Consider the following 21,389-nt stretch of genomic DNA (forward strand, 5'->3'; position numbering starts at 1 on the left):
AACGTCTCTGAAGTTTAATAGATCACCAGGCATAATATCAGTATCGGTGCAAAGGGAAGAAGAATGGCACTTCTACTCTATAAAAAAAAAAAGAGAATCCTTGCAAGATCCGGTTAAAGCGCATGACTCAGTCGGAGTAACGAGGAGATATTGGGATTACAAGTGTGTTTAAAGAGATCAGTAAGTGAGTGTTTTGACGGCCATAATAAAGCCTGACCACTTACCCACGTATCATAGCCAGGGTGTCTCGAAGGGACCTCTGTGAAGAAGAGCAGAACTCCATTCCCTACAGCCCTTACATCCTGGAAGCTGAGGTGCCATCGCACGGACGAAGACTGAGGATGAAGACGTCGAAAGAAGTGCTTTTGATAATGTATATTTTTGTGTCTTTTTATATTCAGGAAGGTAGAGGTACCGACACTCCTAGCTGTGAGGTTTGCATTAAGACTACTATAACAGGTAATCATATTTCCCAGACCCTAATTTGGCATTCACAATATGAGTGTAAGGGAGGTGTAGATACCTAGGTATAGAATATAGTGTATGCCATTTAGGAGTAGGAGAACCTAAGTGCTTCAATCCGGAGTATCAACCCCGTACAATTTGGTTGACCCTCCGGAATGGAGACTCACAGGGGACCCTAATAAATAAAACAGTATTAGAAACCGTACATTCTTCGGGTGTTCTGCTATTTGATGCATGTAAGGCGATATCAAGTGGTAGAAAACCGTGGAATGTATGCGGGGATCTTATGTGGGAGAGAACGTATGGGTCTAACGATAAGTATATTTGTCCCAGTAGTAAAAATAAGTACGTAAGTCCAAAATGCCCAGATAGGGATTATAATTATTGCCCATATTGGTCTTGTGTGGGGTGGGCAACTTGGGGACAGACAGTAGATAAGGATATGATTGTTACTAAGTTGCCTACCAAGCCATATTGTAAGTCTAGGGAGTGTAACCCAGTCCATATACTTATTAATAATCCTGAACAGTTTATAGATAGGTTTGGGAACTTATTTGGGTTCCAGATATATGGAACAGGTTTGGATCCTCGGACAATATTATTTATATGAATAGAGACCGATACCGTAGCATCCCAAACTCATCAGGTTTTCCATTCTTTTTATGAAGAGATGAGTGTAGAAAATAAGATCCCCCATAATGCTAAGAACTTGTTTATTGATTTAGCCGAGAGTATTGCTGGTAGTCTTAATGTAACCAACTGCTATGTGTGTGGAGGTACTAACATGGGAGACCAATGGCCATGGGAAGCAAAGGAGGTAATGTATTCCGGTTCTGAGACAGTTGAATAGTTAATATCTTCTCAAGCCGATTATCAAATGAGTGTTAGAGGTAAATCTGAGTGGCGATTAAAGACCTCCATTATAGGTTATGTTTGCATAGCAAGAAAAGGAATAATGTTTAACACATCTGTAGGAGAATTGACTTGTCTAGGGCAAAAAGCTTATGATGATACTACAAAGAATACAACCTGGTGGTCGGCTTCAAATGTCTCAGAACCACCTAACCCGTTTGCAAGTTATGCCAATTTAAAGGACGTGTGGTTTGATCTATCTATCACATCTAGTTGGATGTTGCAAATTTATACTGGATCTGTGGTAAGAAGGCCTATTCGGAGTTACCACAGGACTGGGAAGGGGCATGTGTGTTAGGTATGCTCAAACCATCCTTCTTCTTGTTGCCAATTGAAACAGGAGAGACCTTGAGAGTTAAAGTTTATGATGTGAATCATAAAAAGAAGCTAGCATCCTTGAATGTAGGTAGCTGGGAAGATAATGAGTGGCACTGGCTACCTTAGCGCGCTTCATTGCCAATAGGAGGGATGTAATATGTGAGGGAACTGGTTAACAGCCAAACTGTATGCCCATGAAGTGTTATTGTATTCTAATACATGGATTCAAGCCTCATTCTACCATTAGGCAATTATGGATTCCTCTGTAAAGCACATAGCCTTCTTACCAGGTAAACCAGTTGGGCTGTTGATAAAGTCCTCCATTCACTTCCAGTGCAAATAGAAGGAGGTGTATGTGGAAAGTTCAATCTCAGCAACTGTTGTCTGCACATAGATGATGAAGGGCAGGCAGTGGCTGATCTCACAAGCCACATGGCTAAACTGACGCATGTACCGACTTAAGCCTGGAACGGGTACAATTCTAGTAGTTGGTTTGGAAGTAGGTACGAGCAGCTTGGAGGGATCAAGACATTGGTAGGAGGAGTCATGTTGATTATAGTGTCTCTCTTTCTACCATGTTTGGTTCCATTGGTAATTAGGTCCATACAGAGTGTCATAGAGAGCACGACAGAAAGGAAAACAGCTGCGCATGTAATGGCTGTTTGCAAGTATGAACCCTTAGCCCAGAGAGAATATATTCAGAATGAGGAGTGCTGAAGGAATTTGTAATGATGCTACGATGCTTACGAGGTCTGTTCTGATTCATGGCAACCTGAGGTGTAAGCAAACTATGGTTAAGTGATGCATCTGGAATTGTGAAATATCAGAAGCATCAAAGGGGGGAATGTGGTGGAATCCCAGTAAAAATAAATTTACTAGGACAAGATTGCCATGTGGCATATGTATAAATGTTGGTGTATCAGTTAGTCAGTTACACGTAGCTAAGATACAATCAACACTGTATTGAGCAAGTGCAGGAATGTAGAAACTGAAAACACTTCCCCTCCTCCATTGTTCTGGGTGAGCCATGTGGTCTAACAGGTAAGGGAAGTTAGGCTTTGTTCAGCTGATTGGGTAAAGAGTATATGTGGGTAGAGTTAACTATAGGAGGAGCTATATGTCTATATTATGCATTTACACAGTCAGTTCTGGGCTCAGATCTTGTTGTATTTTGGTGACATTAGTCCCTCTGAGCCCCGGTCGGTGAATCGAATAAAGAATCTCTTCCTTCCTGAAGAAACCTGTGTCCACTTCTCTGTGCTTGGCTTCCGTCAGTTTCTCCGGTATCAATACATACACACACATACTGACATACACACAGACATACACACACAGACATACACACAGACATACATACTGACATACATACACAGACATACTGACATACACACAGACATACATACATATATGCAGACACATAAACACACACACCTCATTTATCAGCCACCCTCCTCTTACCTTTAAGTTGCAGGAGGGTGGCTGGGGATGATGGGAGTGAGCGGATGCCTCTCCTCTGCTCTCCCTCCGGTCTCCTCCCGCGCGCAGTAAGCTGGGAGGAAGTGACCGGCCGTCACTTCCTCCCAGCAGCCCTTGCGGTGTAGCCGCAATTTTTTTTTTTTTAAAGGGGCCCGGTCGCGCAATTACCCGGCCACAGCGCTGACCGGGCCCCTGAAGATATAGGGCCCATCGGGTGGCCCTAAATGCTTGGGCCACCTGATGGACCCCGGTGCAGATGCACCATGCAGCAGTTTTGCCGCTCCACGTGGGGCCCGGGCGGCCGGGCCCCCATGGCCGCCGGGCCCGTGACAACCGTTATGGTTGTTAGCCCCTTATGGCGGCCCTGCTTGGGACACCAGCATTAAATCAGATTCAGTCTTTTTGCGGGAACTCTTTCTGGGTGAGACCCTGAAGTCAGATGGTGATGATGGTACGGATGCAACCCCCCCAGTCGGATGCGGAGACCATAGGGAAAATGAATATTAAACCCATGCAACATCTGTAAAGCCCGCTCTGGGAATTGGACACCTCCAGACCATCTGGCCAGGTGTATACACATGTGGTTATGCAAACTGCAAAGAAGGAGGTCCACAACTGTTTGCACTCTGAATGCCCGCTGTGCTCCTTAGCTTGCTGAAATGCTTTATGTGTGAAGAGTGTGTCCTATTTTTTTTTCTTTTTACAAAAAGTGCAGATTTCAATATAAATTGGCACTTTTAAAAATTAAACTTGTCACGCCCCCTGGCTGTCAATCAGACAACCAGTCCTGTTACGTCCTGGTTTGGGAAGCTCAGTGGAGCTAAACTCAAGAAGCAGCAATTGCCCAGAGCACCTGCCTTGCAAAGACTTCTCATTGAGCTACACTGGAAGTCTGTTTTTAGATAGACACAGAAAGTCTGGGCAGAGTTAGAAGGGAAGGGCTTGCAATGGCTTTAGACAAGATATCTGCAACTTTTGCAAGCTGTTTTTAGATATAACTCCATTGAAAAAAATGCATACTTAAATTTATGAATGCATTCATTCGCAGCAAATTAAATAAACAGCGATTTTGACTTTTTTTGTATTTGGGCAGTGGAGTGTCCTTTTATGCTCTAACTTGTAAAATTAAGGCTACAATAACCAAGTTTGAAAAAAATCTGAAACTCAGCAGAATTAGTTTTTCCAGCTTAGCTATTCTGGTTGGCTATATGTTGGTTCCCAGCACACCCACAGTTCCCTTGGTGTGTTAGTTCAAGCATGCTTTTGTGTTTGTGGCTGCATTGTTCTGTTTGTTTTGCTGATACTTATCTATAAAAGTAAAGTTCAAAGGTCTGTATTAGTTTCCATCTAGTTAATTCTTTTCATTAAAATAGTCAACAAGTTTGGCTGCCAGTTTTTTATATATATATATATTTATATATCTGTCTTATGCACACTACACAGGAGTGTTAGATAATTTATTTGGTGTGTTGATTCTATTGGACATCAGATCAAACAGTAGAGGGTAAAAAAAATCTTATGGTGGCACTGAATGTGCTGTTTTGTCCAGATGGGTCATTTTGGCCTAAATGGTGCAACCAAAATTAATCTTAATTTTAACAAATGTTACATATAATAGGAATATGTTAACATACCTCCCAAATGTCTCTATTTAGGAAGGACAGTCCCTATTTGGGGCTCAAACCCTTTTTTCTATCCCCATGTCCCTCTTTTCTAGGAGCTCCATATTGTTGATGTTTTTAAATGAACACTATAGAGCTAGGAATACAAATCTATCCTAATCCTATAAATGTATCCGAACCATATAGTGTCCCTTTCCCCAACTTATTAGGTCTCCCCCAGTGTCTGGCATTTAATGGCTTCAAAAAAACTTTTTCCTTGCCTAAATTTCAGAACCGACCCTTGGTAGGACTCCTTCTCCTGTGACATTACAGAGCTGGTCTGACATAATGAGCATGCACAGTGCTTTCTCACACACACATTAAAGCTGCTCCATAGGAAAGCACTGAATCAATGCACACCTATGGGGAATTTGAAGACATTAGTCAGCTCACAGAGTTAAACACCATTAGTGAGCAGGAACGCCTCTAGTGGCTGTCTCAAAAACTTAACCCTGCAATGTAAACACTACAGTTTCTCAGAAATTTCAGTGTTTTACATTGCAGAGTTAAGGGAAAAGGGGCACTGCACCCAGACCACTTCAATGAGATAAAGTGGTTTCTACCACTACACCTATATCGTCCCTTTAAATGTTTAAAACCAAACTGTATAAATAAGATACATTCATCTTGTTCTAAATTACATTATTGTTGCATAAATTGTCATTAGTAAGTCACCTAAAATATCTTAGAACAGCCCCTCCCTTGCCACACCCCACAAAATAAGTGTCCCTATTTGTCCATTTTAAGTGTCGGAGGTGTGCAAGACTATGAATAACTACTGTGTTGTATTTATTTTCTGTATTACAATACCTTTCTGTATCAAATAAATAAAATAACCGGTTAGTTAATTCAAGGTCTTGCAAATTCAAACTTCACTTGCAAATAAATATTTTTAAATATTTCATCTGACTCATTAGTGATATTAGACTGATTGGTCTGTAGTCACCTTACTGTTCCATAAGTAGTAAAGTGGTACTTGATATCCAATCATCTGGAATTACTCCTGTTGAAAGTAAGCAGCAAGCATTTTGTTAAGACTTTGTAAGCTGCACCCATAGGTTCTCTTGGATATATTCCATCTGGCCTTAATAACTTATCTATAAAGCACTCGTCTATAAATAAACACAACCTGGCTCCATTACAGTTTATATTTATTTAAGTAACCAACGGTCCTCCCCTTCTCCATCAACACTAAAAACTAAGAGTGTTCGTTAATTATGTGCTGTCCTTACTTGCAATATTTTTCCCTCGGAGTTAGCTTATTTTTTCGTAGCCTTGGTGTCTGACACTTAACAGTCATGTGAATCTGATTATTAAGTATCTGTCCAGTCTACCTCACTCATGTTGCAAGTTATTAATGAGAGAGCACTCTGGGAGAGGGGTTTTACATGCTCAGAAGAGGCCCAGACTAAAGGGGCAGAGGTCAAGGGGCAAACAGAGGCCACACATTTTTTTTTTCTAAATGCCGAATGAAATTTCCCCAGAAGGCTGCGCATAAAATATGAGCTTTACATAAAGGTGGACGCAAAGTACTAGAAGTTATCTATTGTCCTCTGACATGGATTCATAGATATTAGTTTCTGTCTTCCAGTGTAGGATTTAGTGGGATAATAAAAAAATGTTTGAGTTTCAAGTTCTGCTAGCCCCTTGCAAATTTAGAAAATGATCATGTTTTAAGGGAGCACTGCTAATTTGTAAATGTGTAAGGAATTTATACTGGTAGAACATTACCTAAATAGTTTTTTTTAAAGTCAGTCAGAGAACTGACATCTTATAAAATGTTTAAACTCATCTTACATTGTTTTAAACCTCAGTAAAGTAATACCACGTGATACAATTCATGGTTGAAATTTTTGGCAAGCAACACTGGAATGAGGTATGCTAAACTAGCAGTTCATATCCCCGTTAGGACCTAAAATTGTGTTCAAGTGCCATTTAACCGGGATCTCTGGAAATGTCACAATCAGTCAGGCCAAAGGTAACTCCTAGAATTGGATATTAGTTCTGAACTGCAATTCTTCTGAATTTTGAACTCCGAGCCAGAATGTAATCGAAACACGACAAAACACACAATTGCTGAGCATATTGGCTTTGATTCGTGATACGAACCTCTGCTTGTGGCGCCAAAAAAAGAGATGATTGATGGCTAGGGGACAAACACTAAAATTTATATTATTCACAGCTTCCATGAGAAGTATACCTGGGCATTCGTTTTCTGATGTATGCTAATTTGTCAGAATTTAGTGGAATTAGCTCATTTTTACGAAACACGAATTAATTAATAGCAATTTGCACAAAATTAGGAAGAGAGTCGGCTACTCCATCCTTGTTATAAGATAATTTAAATATACAAGTGGCATAGAGCTCTCCTTTCTCCCTGGGTTACATTAAATGTACACACGTAATTAAGTGTGAAATAAAAGCCTATGGGGTCAATACGACCCCCATATTAGTAACAGCTCAACTGGTCCTCTGTTAGAGAGTGATGATAGGAGGAAGTGAGTATTGATCACTTCATCCTTGCTTTCAGTGCGCCATGCAGTGAGTCAGAATGAAGAGAATGTACAAGGAGAAGGGAGAGAGCCTGGAGAGCCAGACTCCTATCATCAGACTGCCAATGGCATCAGCCACTACCTGATTCAATTAATCCCACTGGACCCCAGGTCAGCCACCCTACTGCAACCAAAAGCTATGGAAACAGGGGAGTGGCTGCAAAATTATACATTATGACCTGTATGAGTGTGTGCCAGTGTGTGTATCTGTGTGTGTATCAGTGTGTGTATATGTATCTGAGTGTGTATGTGTAAGTGTGTGTATTGCCAGCATTATATACAAACACATCCCAGCATTCAAACCCCAAAACTGCACACAAATGCATACTTGCAATCAAACACCAACATTACATACAAACACACCCCTGCATTCAAAGGCAAACACGACACAATAAAACATACTGCAATCAAATGGCAGCAGTTGCATATACAAACAGAACTGCATTCCAAGGCCTATACTGCACATAAATACTTTTACATACACAAACTCCATACAAAAAAACGTGCTTACATTTAAACACACAAACACTGCTCACAATTACAACCCAGTAAGGGTGGGCAATGGTAGATCAAGGCCGGTGCAAGGATTTATGCCGCCCTAGGCATAGATCCATTTTGCCGCCCCCTCATGTCACAAACTCACTGACAGACAAACACTGGCAGACACACTCGCTCACTGACACACATACACTGACACACAGGGATAACAACACACGAAAAGGACTTGGGAATTGTTATAGACAACAAACTATGCAACAATGTGCAATGTCAATCAGCAGTGGCCAAGGCCAGTAAGGTATTGTCATGCATGAAAAAGGGCATTCATTCTCGGGACGAGAATATAATTTTGCCTCTCTATAAATCACTGGTAAGACCACATATTGAATATGCTGTGCAATTTTGGGCACCTGTTCTAAAGAAGGATATCATGGCACTAGAAAAAGTGCAGAGGCGGGCTACAAAATTAATAAAAGGAATGGAACATATCAGCTATGAAGAAAGGTTAACAAATTTAAACCTATTTAGTTTAGAAAAACGTCGCCTGAGAGGGAATATGATAACATTATACAAATATATTCGGGGCCAATACAAACCATTGTGTGGAAATCTATTCACAAACCGGACTTTACATAGGACACGAGGCCATGCGTTTAGACTGGAAGAAAGAAGATTTCGTCTAAGGCAAAGGAAAGGTTTTTTTACTGTAAGAACAATCAGGATGTGGAATTCTCTGCCTGAAGAAGTGGTTTTATCAGAGTCCATACAGATGTTCAAACAGCTACTAGATGCATACTTGCAAAGACAGAATATTCAAGGATATAATCTTTCAATGTAGGGTAATAACTGCTTGATTCAAGGATAAATCTGACTGCCATTCTTGGGTCAAGAATGAATTTTTTGTCCTAGCTTGTTGCAAAATTGTGCTTCAAACTGGTTTTTTTTTTTTTCTTTTGGATCAACAGCAAAAAACAGGTGTGAGGAAGGCTGAACTTGATGGACGCAAGTCTCTTTTCAGCTATCTATCTAACTATGTAACATACACTCACACACACACAAACTCACTGACAGACATACTCACTCCCTGACAGACAGACACACACTCACTGACACACACTCACTGACAGACACATACACACTCACTGACAGACACACACTGACATACACAGACAGACTCTCACTGACAGACAGACACACACTCACTGACATATGTACACTCACTGACAGACATACAAACACACACAGACACTCACTGACATACATACATTCACTCACTGGCAAACACACACATGCAGACACTCACTGACAGACATACACAGACAGACACTTGCTGACAGATATACACTCACTCACTGACACACAGACACTCACTGACAGACATACACTCACTGACAGACACACGCACACACAGTCACTCACTGACACACATACAGTCACTCACTGATAAACACACACACAGGCAAACACTCACTGACAGACACTCACTCACTGACAGACATACACTCACTCACTGACAGACACACAGACAGAAAAACACTCAATGACATACATACACTCACTTACAGACACACACACACACACACACACACACACAGACACTCACTGACATACATACATACACTCACTCACTGACAGACACACATAGGCAGACACTCACTGACACATACACACACAAACTTACTGACATACATACTCACTCACAGACAGACACACACACACTCACTGAGACACACACCGACAGACACACACACAGACAGACACACACACACACACAGAGACACTCACTGACAGATATACACTCACTGACAGACACACATACACTCACTGACATACTTACACTCACTGACAGACACACACACAGACAGACACTCACTGACATACACGCATTCACTCACTGACAAACACTCACTCAGGCAGACACTTACTGACAGACATACACAGACAGACACTCACTGACAGACATACACTCACTGACAGACAGACACACACACACAGACACTCATTGACATACATAACTCACTCACTGACACACACACACAGGCAGACACTCACTGACACACACACACACAGACACTCACTGACATTCAAACACTCACTGACAGACATACACTCACTCACTGACAGACACACAGAAAGAAATACACTCACTGACACACACACACAGACACTCACTGACATACATACAGACACTCACTCACCGACAGACACACAAAGGCAGACACTCACTGACACATACACACACATAAACTCACTGACAGACATACTCACTCACAGACAGACAGACACACACACTCACTGAGACACACACTGACAGACACACACAGACAGACACACACACAGACAAACATACACAGACAAACATACACAGACAGACATACACTCACTCACTGACAGACACACAGACAGACAACCACTGGCATACATGCACTCACTGACAGACACACACACACACACACATACATACACTCTGACATACATACACTCACTCACTGACAAACACACACAGGCAGACACTTACTGACAGATATACACTCACACACTGACAGACACACAGACAGACACTCACTGACATACTTACACTCACTGACACACACACACACAGACAGACACTCACTGACATACATGCATTCGCTCACTGACAAACACACACACAGGCAGACACTCACTGACAGACATACACTCACTGACAGACAGACAGACACACACACAGACAGACACTCATTGACATACATAACTCACTCACTGACACACACACACACACAGGTAGACACTCACTGACACACACACACACACACACAGACACTCACTGACATTCAAACACTCACTGACAGACAGACACAGACTGACACACACTCAGACATCCAGCCTCATATCCTCCCTGGGGTCCAGTGTGGGGCAGCTCCTGCTGTTTAGTTTGCCGGGGCTAGAATGACGTCATATTCCGGCTCCCGGCATCACAGAGGGCGCGTGAGGGAGTAGTGGGAAGCTGCAAGTACAGCCTCCCTCGCCTCCCATGATAGAGTAGCCTGCCTCCTGTCCTCCTCTCCTCCTCTCATTTCTCCGGTATTTCTCGGCAGAGCAGGCACCTGTCATCGAGGTAAGCAGAGCTTCGGGGGTGACCTGAGGTGGGGAGGTGGTGGGGAGGTGGTGGGAAGGGGGCGGCTCAAGAGCCGCTCGCCCAGCACTGCGGCCCCAGACAGGGGGAGCCCATCAGAAAGTATCCCGGTGGGCGCCCCCAGCAGGCCCTGTGGTAGATCAAAGCATCACGGGAATTGTACAGTAGTTCTACATTTTGGCCAACCTTGCGCCTTAGGGGGGCACAAAAAATTCTAGCACCAGGGCCTTCTCTACATTAGTTCCAACAATGCTCACTGCCTTTCATAATGTTTACTTTTGTAGCACTACCTTTCCCAATGCAGTGGAGACCCTTTTTGACATTGGGATTGGTCTAATGAGGATGGTGTAAAGTATACATTCAAAAAAAACACACACAGTTAAAGAATGGGTCATTAAGCTAATTTTCTATTAGAAGATTGGGTCAATAAACTAATCCCTTCTACATAATTTGAGTCTCTGTTATAAGAGGTTACAAAGTAATGTACTAATCAGCTTCCCTAGACAGAATTAGTAGTCTGGTATAAACGTAAGATTCAACGTGCATGGTGTAAAACGACTGCAGCTTATTCAATGTATTTGCCGTTTGTATTTTTGTTCTGCTATTTGAAGGTCTTTTGACACTTCCAATTTAATCTATTTTTTTGTCTGTGCTATTATAACCTCCGACCAGTAGGGTACGCGTCATTGTTTTTATTATGGGTTTGGGCATAGTTGGAACGCAAGATGCGTTCCAAGCGACGTTTCACACATGTGCGTTACACATATCGCGCTATTACTCTAATTTCATGTATTGGAATGCACGGTGCATTCCATACCTCATCATTCACCTTTGCGAGTGGCTATATGTTTCCTAAACGATCGGAATAGGTGGGTGTGTGCTAGATTTAGCCGTTACCGGGTTCTGAATATGGATCAGATTTTTTTTTTTTTTAAATAATCTTTATTATAAAGGTTTACCCTTTCTTTTCTCCTTTTTTCATACAAAAAAGACAATACAGGACATTACATTACAGTAATTACATACAAAAAAAAAATACAATACTTTGACTTACAAATCTACATGGACAGGACAATGCAGCAAGAGAGAGGGGAGGAAACATATCGGGTGAGAGTATATATCTTATGATCTATATTGTCCAAAGTATATACAATCAAACACAGTTTAACTTTTACTTTTAGTTTGTATAGAGACCAACTTTAATGAACTAAATGTTTATTAGGAGCTCTATTTATTAATAAACTCCCAACATTTCTTCCAAACAGTTGTTTTTCTACTTAATTTTTGTATATTCAACATTAGTTCCATTTTTATTTGAATATGGATCAGATTTAATGATCCAAGTACAACTTTTGATGTAGCGGCAAGAGTCTGAGGATATTGTAAGCTTTAAAATGCCTCCGACTGGTTCAACAGTATGTGATTATTATTTGCTATATTTCTTCTCTCTATGAGACCTTATTTCTTACACAGATCATGTTATGTTTCATTTTACTTGTAGATATATTCTTTTCCTACCGATCATTATATATATGTAAGTTTTTTTTTATTTATTTGTGTTTTCTTTGGTTTCCTTGGCAGCCATAATCAAGTGATTATGGTTCGGAGGATCCAAATCAATATGGGTGGCCACCCATCACATTCAGGTGTTTCTCATGGTTTTTATTATTTGGGTATATAAGGGTGAGTCACTGTCTCACTCTTTTACAACAGGCTCCCTTGATAAAGGCATCTCTTTTACCGATGCGTTGGGGGCTTGCTGATTAATTTTTCTTCCCTCTTCTCACTAGTTCTGGTATGCATTTGTTTTTCTATATCTTTTTTTGATGGGTTGTTAGGATTTGATATCTCTATCAATTATTGATTACATTGATATTTTAGTATTTGTTTACTATACATCCTGCTTGAATACTATCATAGAACCTCTGATAATTTTCTGTATATTATCAGCATGTGAGTCATGCTTTGATCTGTTCTGATATGCATTGTGAGATGTCTATCTTTTTTGTACCTATATAATAATATTTTTTTTCTTCATATTAATGGTTGTGCTCCTTGACTGGATATTATTTGAATAATTTCTATGCCATAGGTTCTTACATTTATATTTGTTTGCTTGGAACCTTGACTGTACATGATATATTTTTGTATCCTCCACTTTAAGTGGTTGTAGACTATTAGGGCTGTGCCATAACAGACTACAGACCTTTACTGGACAAATTAAAATAGATAGACTTATGTAAAAACCTGTGTTTTAAATGAAAACTGACTTAAAGATAGAACATAGAGCGCTGATGTTAATGAAGCATTATCTAGCTGAACAGTGCTATATGGAGTACTCCGGAGTCCTGAATTGTTTCTAATTCTCTTAAATGTATTAATCAATGCTGCAGCAATTGAAGCTATAGTTCCATGTTCTGTATTGGGAAGGATGTTGGTCTGTGGAGTCAAATGGCAAATAAGAATCAATGTATCTGGGTAACATTATGCACTTAGGGGGGAAATATTTTGAGGGTTATGAAAAGGGGTATTGTATATAACTGAAATTTATAAATCGATGGGGGAAAACCCCCACTTTGACCATACAGTGCAAAATCAGCCTCCAGCCTTCAGTAAAAAGACATTAGAGACGAAAATGAAAAAATATGCAACAAAATTGCCATGGGTAAAATAGGATTTTAGTTATGAAAAAAATAGAACACTACAAAAATAAATACAATTTTATCAAGAAGTGTATCCACGTTTTTCAGGTTATTAAAGGGCACTATCACTATTATATTTGACGAATTCCTTATAATTAACAAATATGCATCAAATATAGATCTTGAATGGGTACCATAATTTTCACTTCTTGTCTTTGTGTTTGTCATAACTCTGCCATTTTTGCCATAATGTAATGTGTATGTACCCTAATTATGCTATAACTAAACCATTTGACTCTTACCTGGAGGATGGTACGCAAGAACTTCTGGAGCTTATGCTTGCCCCTTTAAATCCACCGAAACATATATAGCATGGGTATATTACTTTACCCCTTGTGCCCCTTTTAATGTGATGACTTTTTTTTGCAGAGGTTTACTGTCATTACATTGTTGCCCTTTTTAATGGCGACTTTTTATATTTGCCTGAAGTCGAGATTTTTGAAGTGAATCGCTGCTATTTTCATCCAAGAATAATTTTTCCAAAGTTAACTCTTATTGGTATTCACACAAGTTAACAAAAAAAAAAAAAGAGTGCAATGTTACTACAAACCATAACTGGATAAGCAATACTGTATCAATGTAATTTTACCCTATGTCTTCTTCAACATGTACATTCATCCTTGCACTAGAAAAATAAAGAATTTTAAAAAAAGAATAATTTTTCCCTTTTTGAGGCACAACAGTCGACTTTTTTTTTTTGCTTCCGTCAGGATCAAAAGCAAAAACAGGAATGCGTGAAAGGTTTACTTGATGGACTTGAGCCTTTTTTCAGTCTAGGTTACTGTGTTATTATGATGTTAAATATCAGTCAGCACAAGGTTTTAATTTCATCTTGAAGCTTCAGAGGGGAGACACTGTCACCTTGTGGTCAATCAGAAGAATGCAGATATGTACACAAAGTTTAAATATTAAATTTTTTGTCAATGTAAGTGTGAGTAAAATGTCTAATTGATCATTCTGCAATTTGACTTATCATCTAAATATACTGTAGTTTTGCCCTGGGTGTTCTAATATATCACTAATATTTGTGTGTGTGTGTGTGTGTGTGTTTGCTACTGCAGGAACATCAGTTTTTATGTATGTCTTTGTTTGGCAGACTTCAACTGTAGGTGGTGCTGTAATATGTGTATGTGGTTAGAAAGATGCACAATCTAGCCCTGTCTATCTGGTTAACTCTGTCTCTAAACTTCACTCTGTGATAGTTTCTTGTGTTACCTTTATGTCTAATTTAATACCTGTTTCTTATTGCCAAAGTGGTTACATTTTGGAGATATTGGTTGACGAACTCACTAATTACTCCTATATATACTCACTGGTCCAGTAATAAGGCACTTTTTGAGGTTCTTGCTGTGTAGTAGTGTTTGCACAGTTAGGGGTTTTGGCACAGTTTGAGGTTTTTCTTATACTGACTTCCAAAATCCCTGACTTTCCTGGGCTATTTGTAGTTCTGTATCTCCAGCGTCTGACTAAAACTTTTCTCTGGACATGCTATTTGTATTTTCTTTACCTATGTGGAGACCTTGACATTAAACACACCAGCATTTTTCATGGTGGAAATATTTAATTCATTGGCCTGGTTTCAGGCGGTTTTGTGGTGTTCTGGTTTAGGCAAATTTATTTTGTCCATTTTTGGGCAAAAAAATTTGACAAACCAAAATAATACACAAATTGGCCAATCCATGAACGGGAAAATTGTATGTATATATTTTGCTGGACACTGATTTAGTTCACCATTTAGTTCACAGATAAAGTGATCAGAAGTAGCCAATTAATGGAAAAAAACAATGAGTAGTAGAAAAAAAAAAAAAACAATTACAGGGGGTCCACCGGGCAGCGATCACAGTCTCAAATGGAGCCAGAAGCTTCTGCAAGGAACTTAGAATATCTCTAATGAGCTAAGCCTATTGATCGAGAGTATCAGCGCAGATGGAGGTGGGACAAACCCTAGGTAAGTTATCAAACCATCTGCTAATGGTTTGAATATATACTCTGGGAGGGAACCAAAGCATTCCTGGTATTATAACCAATACAGCTGGGTGTAGTGATTATGGTGCTTGGAGTGTTTCTCTAAGGAACCAGGAATCTCTTTACTGCTTTAACATGTGCAACCATAATAAGCTGTGGGTTGTTATGGCACATGCAGTATTCATTTATCTGTCCAGTCAGTGCACCTATGTTTTTGCCAAGAACATTGCCATGACAAATTCACTGAATCGTAGAGATTATGCAAGGTTCTAAACTTATCAAAAACAACAAACAAAAGAATAAATGTGTGCATTGTGCTACAAAGTACTCTGTGATGGAATTATAACTCACAGAGTTATAAGTTACTCATTGATGACTGAATCATATTGCAAATCTAGATAAAGGATAATTGCACTACATAATAAATGTTACATAAGTAAATCCATTCCTGGAAGTATATAAACAGTAAAATGACACGAAAAAAATAATTTTAAAAAGAGAATTGCAGAGATCAAAGTATAAATAGTTCTATAAGCAGTTGTCAAACTGCATGAGAAGGATATTCTATGTCTGCCACTTCTTTCTCAACACTGCACTGTAACGGCCTTCTTTTACAACATCTGCTTCAAAAGCAATTCATTCAAATCTGGGATGTGCATTACGAAGGATGTAGCTTTCCACCCACAACACAGCTGTATGCCCTCTTGTCCTGTGACTTAGTGACGTTCACACTGTGCTTCTAAAAGTCTAATTATTGCCTAATCTGTAGGACATGATCTAACAGCTTCCTCTTTCTGTGATCATTTTTTGTGGAATCGCATAACAAAATGAATTGAGTCTTCTACTTCATTTACCCTTCACAAAAGATGGACACCTACCTGCTCATTATCCTGTACCTCTCGTGTGTCCTAGGTAAGAACCTGCTTTCTATCTAGAATCTCAAAGATTTAGATATCATGCACGGGTTTAGGCAAATAGTAGGACTATTAGTGCCAAAGATAAAAGGACTGGTTCTTAGGGATAGGCATGTACAAGAAGTATGCTCAGTGTGCCTGGGAACAACTTTTTGGAGGCTTTAAATGCCCCCATTTAAAATCTCACCTGATTCTGTGTGCCAAACTGAAAAAGATCCTTAGTTTGACAAAGATAAAGATTGCCATCTTTCTAAAACCGTGGTTTTCACTAGATCAATTTATTTCTTAAAAACGTTTTAAATAGCATTAAACGTGTTCAGTTGGTAATATTTAAAAAGTAGTTTAGGTAAGTTTTAGCTTATTTAAGTGAGAAAAAAGAATAGAAAATGACCCTTATGAGAGTTGGGTATTCAATAGACATCATATTTTCACTAAAATAAATCTCAGATGCACATCATAGTGAAATGCTCTGCGTACCTTATTTCTTCTTGTGGGTAGCAAGTGGATATTTTGAGACTTAACATCTTGACTAGATAGTTTATATGCAAATGCTTTTATGTATAATACCATGGTACATTTCCTAATAGTGTATAAAGAATTTATTTTTTATGTTTAAGGCAATAATGCTGTTTATATTTGTTGTGTTTTGTTGTTGTTTTGTTTTTGTTTTTCCTGCTGTGCATGGCTTATCATGGTGATATTTTAGGTGATTCTCTAATAGATGCATGTTACATGCTTGCTTTTCAGGTGCTTGGAATTACTGGAACTGAGCCTATCCTGCTTTTTTGATAATTATTTTATAGTTTCTTTGTTTATTTAAATCACTTTGCTATTTCTTTTTTATTTTAAAATGTCACCTGCATTGTCTAAAACATATTTGTGTGCTCCTCAGGTATGTCTTTTGCAAGCAATCTTACTGTATTATCAGGCCACCTTGGGGACACTTTCAGTATTGGCTGCCCCTACAGTGACCGCCGTGACCGCTGGAGAAAGAAGCTATGGTGTAAGGAAGATAAATTTGGACAGTGCCATGATGTTGTCGTTATGCACAGCTTCTGGACACCTTATGAAAAAAATGGAAATAACTTCACTAATATCTCAGACAATACACGTGCTGGCATTGTCACGGTGAACATAACACTGGTGCAGAAGGAAGATGAGGGCATCTACCAATGCCAGTCTCGATCTTTCACTGAAACAAAAGTTCGCGTATTACAGAGGGTTCTGGTGAAGGTCTTGGAAGATCCCAAATCAAGTATTTTTGATTTGATAGATTATAGCACCTCTAGGTAAGCTAAATGATACAGAAATGTTTAATTATACATGTGTTTTATATTGTGCATCATCCAATTCTGTTTCACCTACATGGGACCTTTTATGTCTAAGACATTCTATATTTATTAACACAATGTGTGTGTTGAGTTTGTTTTTTAAGCATATATGGATGTGACTCTTATTATATATGGTTAATGTTTAATAGGATTCCTGTGGGATCACAGGTTGCAATGACGTGGGCCATTATAGGGAGCGGTCTCCTGCTGTTTAAACTGTTGGTAATGGGACTGATGTGGTATTGGTGGAGAAGCCAACAAAACCTGAGGTGAGTGAAGGGATTTAAATGTGGTAATGGGGAAGGGATGTGATGCAATATCCCCTGTGTAGGAGTTAGCTGCAAATTCGTATTTGGGAGCGCAACACAAAAACAGAAGTCAAGGTCTATAAACATAGATTTTAATTTCTGAATGTATATCTTGTTTTCTTTTAACATTCCCTACATGCTCGCAGGGGGCAAATTTAATAGCACAGATATCTGCAGTTTAGGATGGTTGGTATAAACTGGCCTTATGCATCACTAGATACCGCTCTGCACATGGGAACTCAATGCATGCAGCTCATTGGCAGAGCACTTCAGATTCTCTCTGTGTGTGAGAAGACCTTTGTGTGGTTGGCCAAGGAAGCTGTCAGTCAACTTGGAATGGCCCTATTACAGGTGGCAAATCAGTAGCCCACCCCTTATGACCTGCCACCCACATACAAAATGTGTAACTCCAAATATTGGAAGGTATGGTCTTGATCATGAACAAGCATGTGCCTTTTGGACTGCTATTGAAGATTTGTGTAGTTAACATTTGAAATATCTACCATATATTTTAGGACAAGAACATATTTTTCATTTCAGTTATATTAATATTTATATTAAATCCCCATCAACTATGGAATTCTTTTTACGATATCACAGTGGCCAGCGTTTTTGTAACTTGCATTGTGCGATTGTGAATCATGGGTCTAGGATGTTTTTACACCCTAAGCACAAATGTATTTTCCTTCCTGTTTGTTGTGTTGAAGACAGTGGATAATGTGAAATTACATCATACCGCAGAGTTTAAAATTTCCACAAGTCATTAGTGAATGGAAATTCAGTCCTGAACAGTGTTCATGGATTCACCATTGCTCTTAATGTTGTTTAAAAAGCAGCATCTTATTATAACAGTGGCCACTAAGATTTTAGTGGAAAGAGATCACAATCAAATTAATCTCTCTACCTCGTATATTTAGATGTGGAGGGGTACTTCCCTGATAAGTGAATTAATTACAGGTATGTTAATATATTAAATTTCTAATTTCACTGGGATCTAACTTCAATTAACTGGCTTGAGGGCAGGAAGGTTGCATGTATTGCTGGCCTATCCTTTCCCAGCAGAGGCTAGTAAGTATCTTGTAGCATAGGATTTGAAAATTGTAAGCCCAAACCTAGCAGAAATAAGGTTAAACATGGAAGGTGAAGCATTAAGAGTCCACCTTTCCTGCCCCTCCCTTCTAGGCCACTAGGTATTACACCTCTGACCTCTCGTCCTTTCAAAAGAAGAGGTGTTACATTTTTACCTCATAAAGAAGGCAATGATGTTTATTGGTGAACCTACTTCATATATGCCAAGAAAATTAGAAACTGTTTCAAACTTTGAAAAATAGAAATAAATAATTGTAACATTCTTAAACATCCAACATTTCTTGATCAACTTGCAGTCATAATGGACACAAATATGTTATATGCTATACTGTCAGTTGTCCTTTTGGGCCAATGAGATAGCATCCTTGAGTGTGACTATCATAGTATAGTATCCCCTGTTTTCTGATGTCTCTCAAGTGTCCAACAGTATTTTTGTCTTCATGTATCTATCCTTGTTTCCACTCAGAGTGGGACCTGAATCACCACTAACATCTGCAATTGAAGAATCAGTTCCTGATGAAGAAATTAATGTGTATGTTTTTGATGAGGAACGCTATGTATATGAAGCCGAGGCACTCAGTATTACCCCTCTGTACACTAACTATGCGCCCATGAAAGAACATCTCAACAAGGCTTATTGTCAGAGATAACATCCATTGTGGTATTAAGCCAAGATATTACAGACAATTGGAAAGAATTCAATGATGGTAAAAAAAATCAGCCATTATTGACCAATTAATTGTTATATGTTATATCTACGTAATTTCTTGTCATGCATGGAATTTATCTGAACAGTTGTATTAATCATGTGATGTAGATACAAAAAAATAGAGCATCATGTATCGTGCAATATGTTTTTTTGGGGGGGGCTAAATGAGCATTTTGTTAGGATATTTCTGTTATAAAACTGTGCTATTGGACTATTTAACATTTTAACATGCATCAGTACAGTCAATTACTTAATAAAGTGACAATTGGGGAAAACTGGCAATGGAATTTTTTTTTTTTTTTTTTTAATTCTTTATTTTTATTGTGCATGTAGTTACAAACATATTTGCAGAGCCACAATAGCTATAGCAAACAATTCAAAAGGCATAGTAGTACAATTTTGTGACATTGCGTTAATAATGCACATTTTTAACAATTATAGCAAGAAAAGAGACACAGTGCTTGGCGTTTAAAACAAAAATAGGGCCACGAAGTGCAGCATATGCACTGAGTAGCTTAGCAACAACAGTATGTCGTTCCACCCTATAGGATGGTTAGTAAATGCTAAAGTAAATGCGGGCTAGTGCACGGAGAGAAGAGTAAGTATAAGAATAAAAACAGAGTAAGAATTTAACTTCTCGCTGGATGCTAATTTGGAGGCGAGTGTAGTAAGATCAAGTATATAACAAAAACAATTAGAAAATAAAATATCAATTGCCTGGTAGCCCACCCCACCCCAACATATATATCAAGATATATAAGAGTTTGACAGTGGCACTCGTCACACATTATTTTTGTTTGTTTCTATATGTATGCAGGGTTCAACAGTTATTGCACACAGGTCATTTAGCATCTAGCAGTAATTGTTTAGCTAAACCTGACGCAAAACACAGCTTACACGGTAAGGTCCTGTAGGTGCATGAAAAATATTGCCACATGGCAGGAGCCAGTCATGGCAGATCAGGCAACCATTCTGAGCTACTTCCTATCTTATGCGTTGTAGTATGAGTTCCACAAGTGTCATCTCATTACCATACAAAGACGCCTGCCATGCCTCAACAGCAGTAGCACACTCTGTCATATCGACATGGTAACCAGTAGTAAGGTATTCGATAATTAGCACCTTTTGGTCGGTGTAGGACTAGACAGTGTTTTTCAGGCTTGCTAAATGTGTCTCAGCACACAACTGAGAGAGGGTATTCAGGCATAGAAAACCTAGAAGACTTGGTGATTGCTAGGGCAGATTAAATCATGCTGGCAACTAAGGTGCGTGTCATAGTAAAAGATGCAGCACAGAGGCATGCTAGGGGTGTCCATTAGGCAAAACCATAAACATTAATACACTGGCAAAATTAAATGTACTAAACTGTCTAAC

The 21,389-nt window shown here is 39.2% G+C and overlaps 1 protein-coding gene across 1 annotated transcript; it reads left to right on the top strand.

The window, feature by feature from the left end:
* Window positions 1–16,471: 16,471 nt before the first annotated feature.
* Window positions 16,472–20,169, top strand: LOC134590005 (triggering receptor expressed on myeloid cells 2-like). Its single transcript, XM_063444372.1, has 4 exons — window positions 16,472–16,576; window positions 17,471–17,867; window positions 18,059–18,178; window positions 19,773–20,169. Exons 1-4 carry the CDS (start codon window positions 16,531–16,533, stop codon window positions 19,954–19,956), a joined length of 747 nt encoding a protein of 248 aa, XP_063300442.1. The 5' UTR covers window positions 16,472–16,530; the 3' UTR covers window positions 19,957–20,169.
* The last annotated feature ends 1,220 nt before the right edge of the window (window positions 20,170–21,389 follow it).

The sequence above is a fragment of the Pelobates fuscus genome, chromosome 1 (assembly GCF_036172605.1).
Source record: "Pelobates fuscus isolate aPelFus1 chromosome 1, aPelFus1.pri, whole genome shotgun sequence".
In the NCBI taxonomy this organism is placed as follows: Eukaryota; Metazoa; Chordata; class Amphibia; order Anura; family Pelobatidae; genus Pelobates; species Pelobates fuscus.

Bases quoted from the DNA above. Each gene is read 5' to 3' on its own strand.
- LOC134590005 (XM_063444372.1), top strand. From the start codon at position 16,531: ATGGACACCTACCTGCTCATTATCCTGTACCTCTCGTGTGTCCTAG. The intron at 16,577-17,470 runs GTAAGAACCTGC...TGTGCTCCTCAG, and splicing joins GTACCTCTCGTGTGTCCTAG to GTATGTCTTTTGCAAGCAAT. The intron at 18,179-19,772 runs GTGAGTGAAGGG...GTTTCCACTCAG, and splicing joins AGAAGCCAACAAAACCTGAG to AGTGGGACCTGAATCACCAC.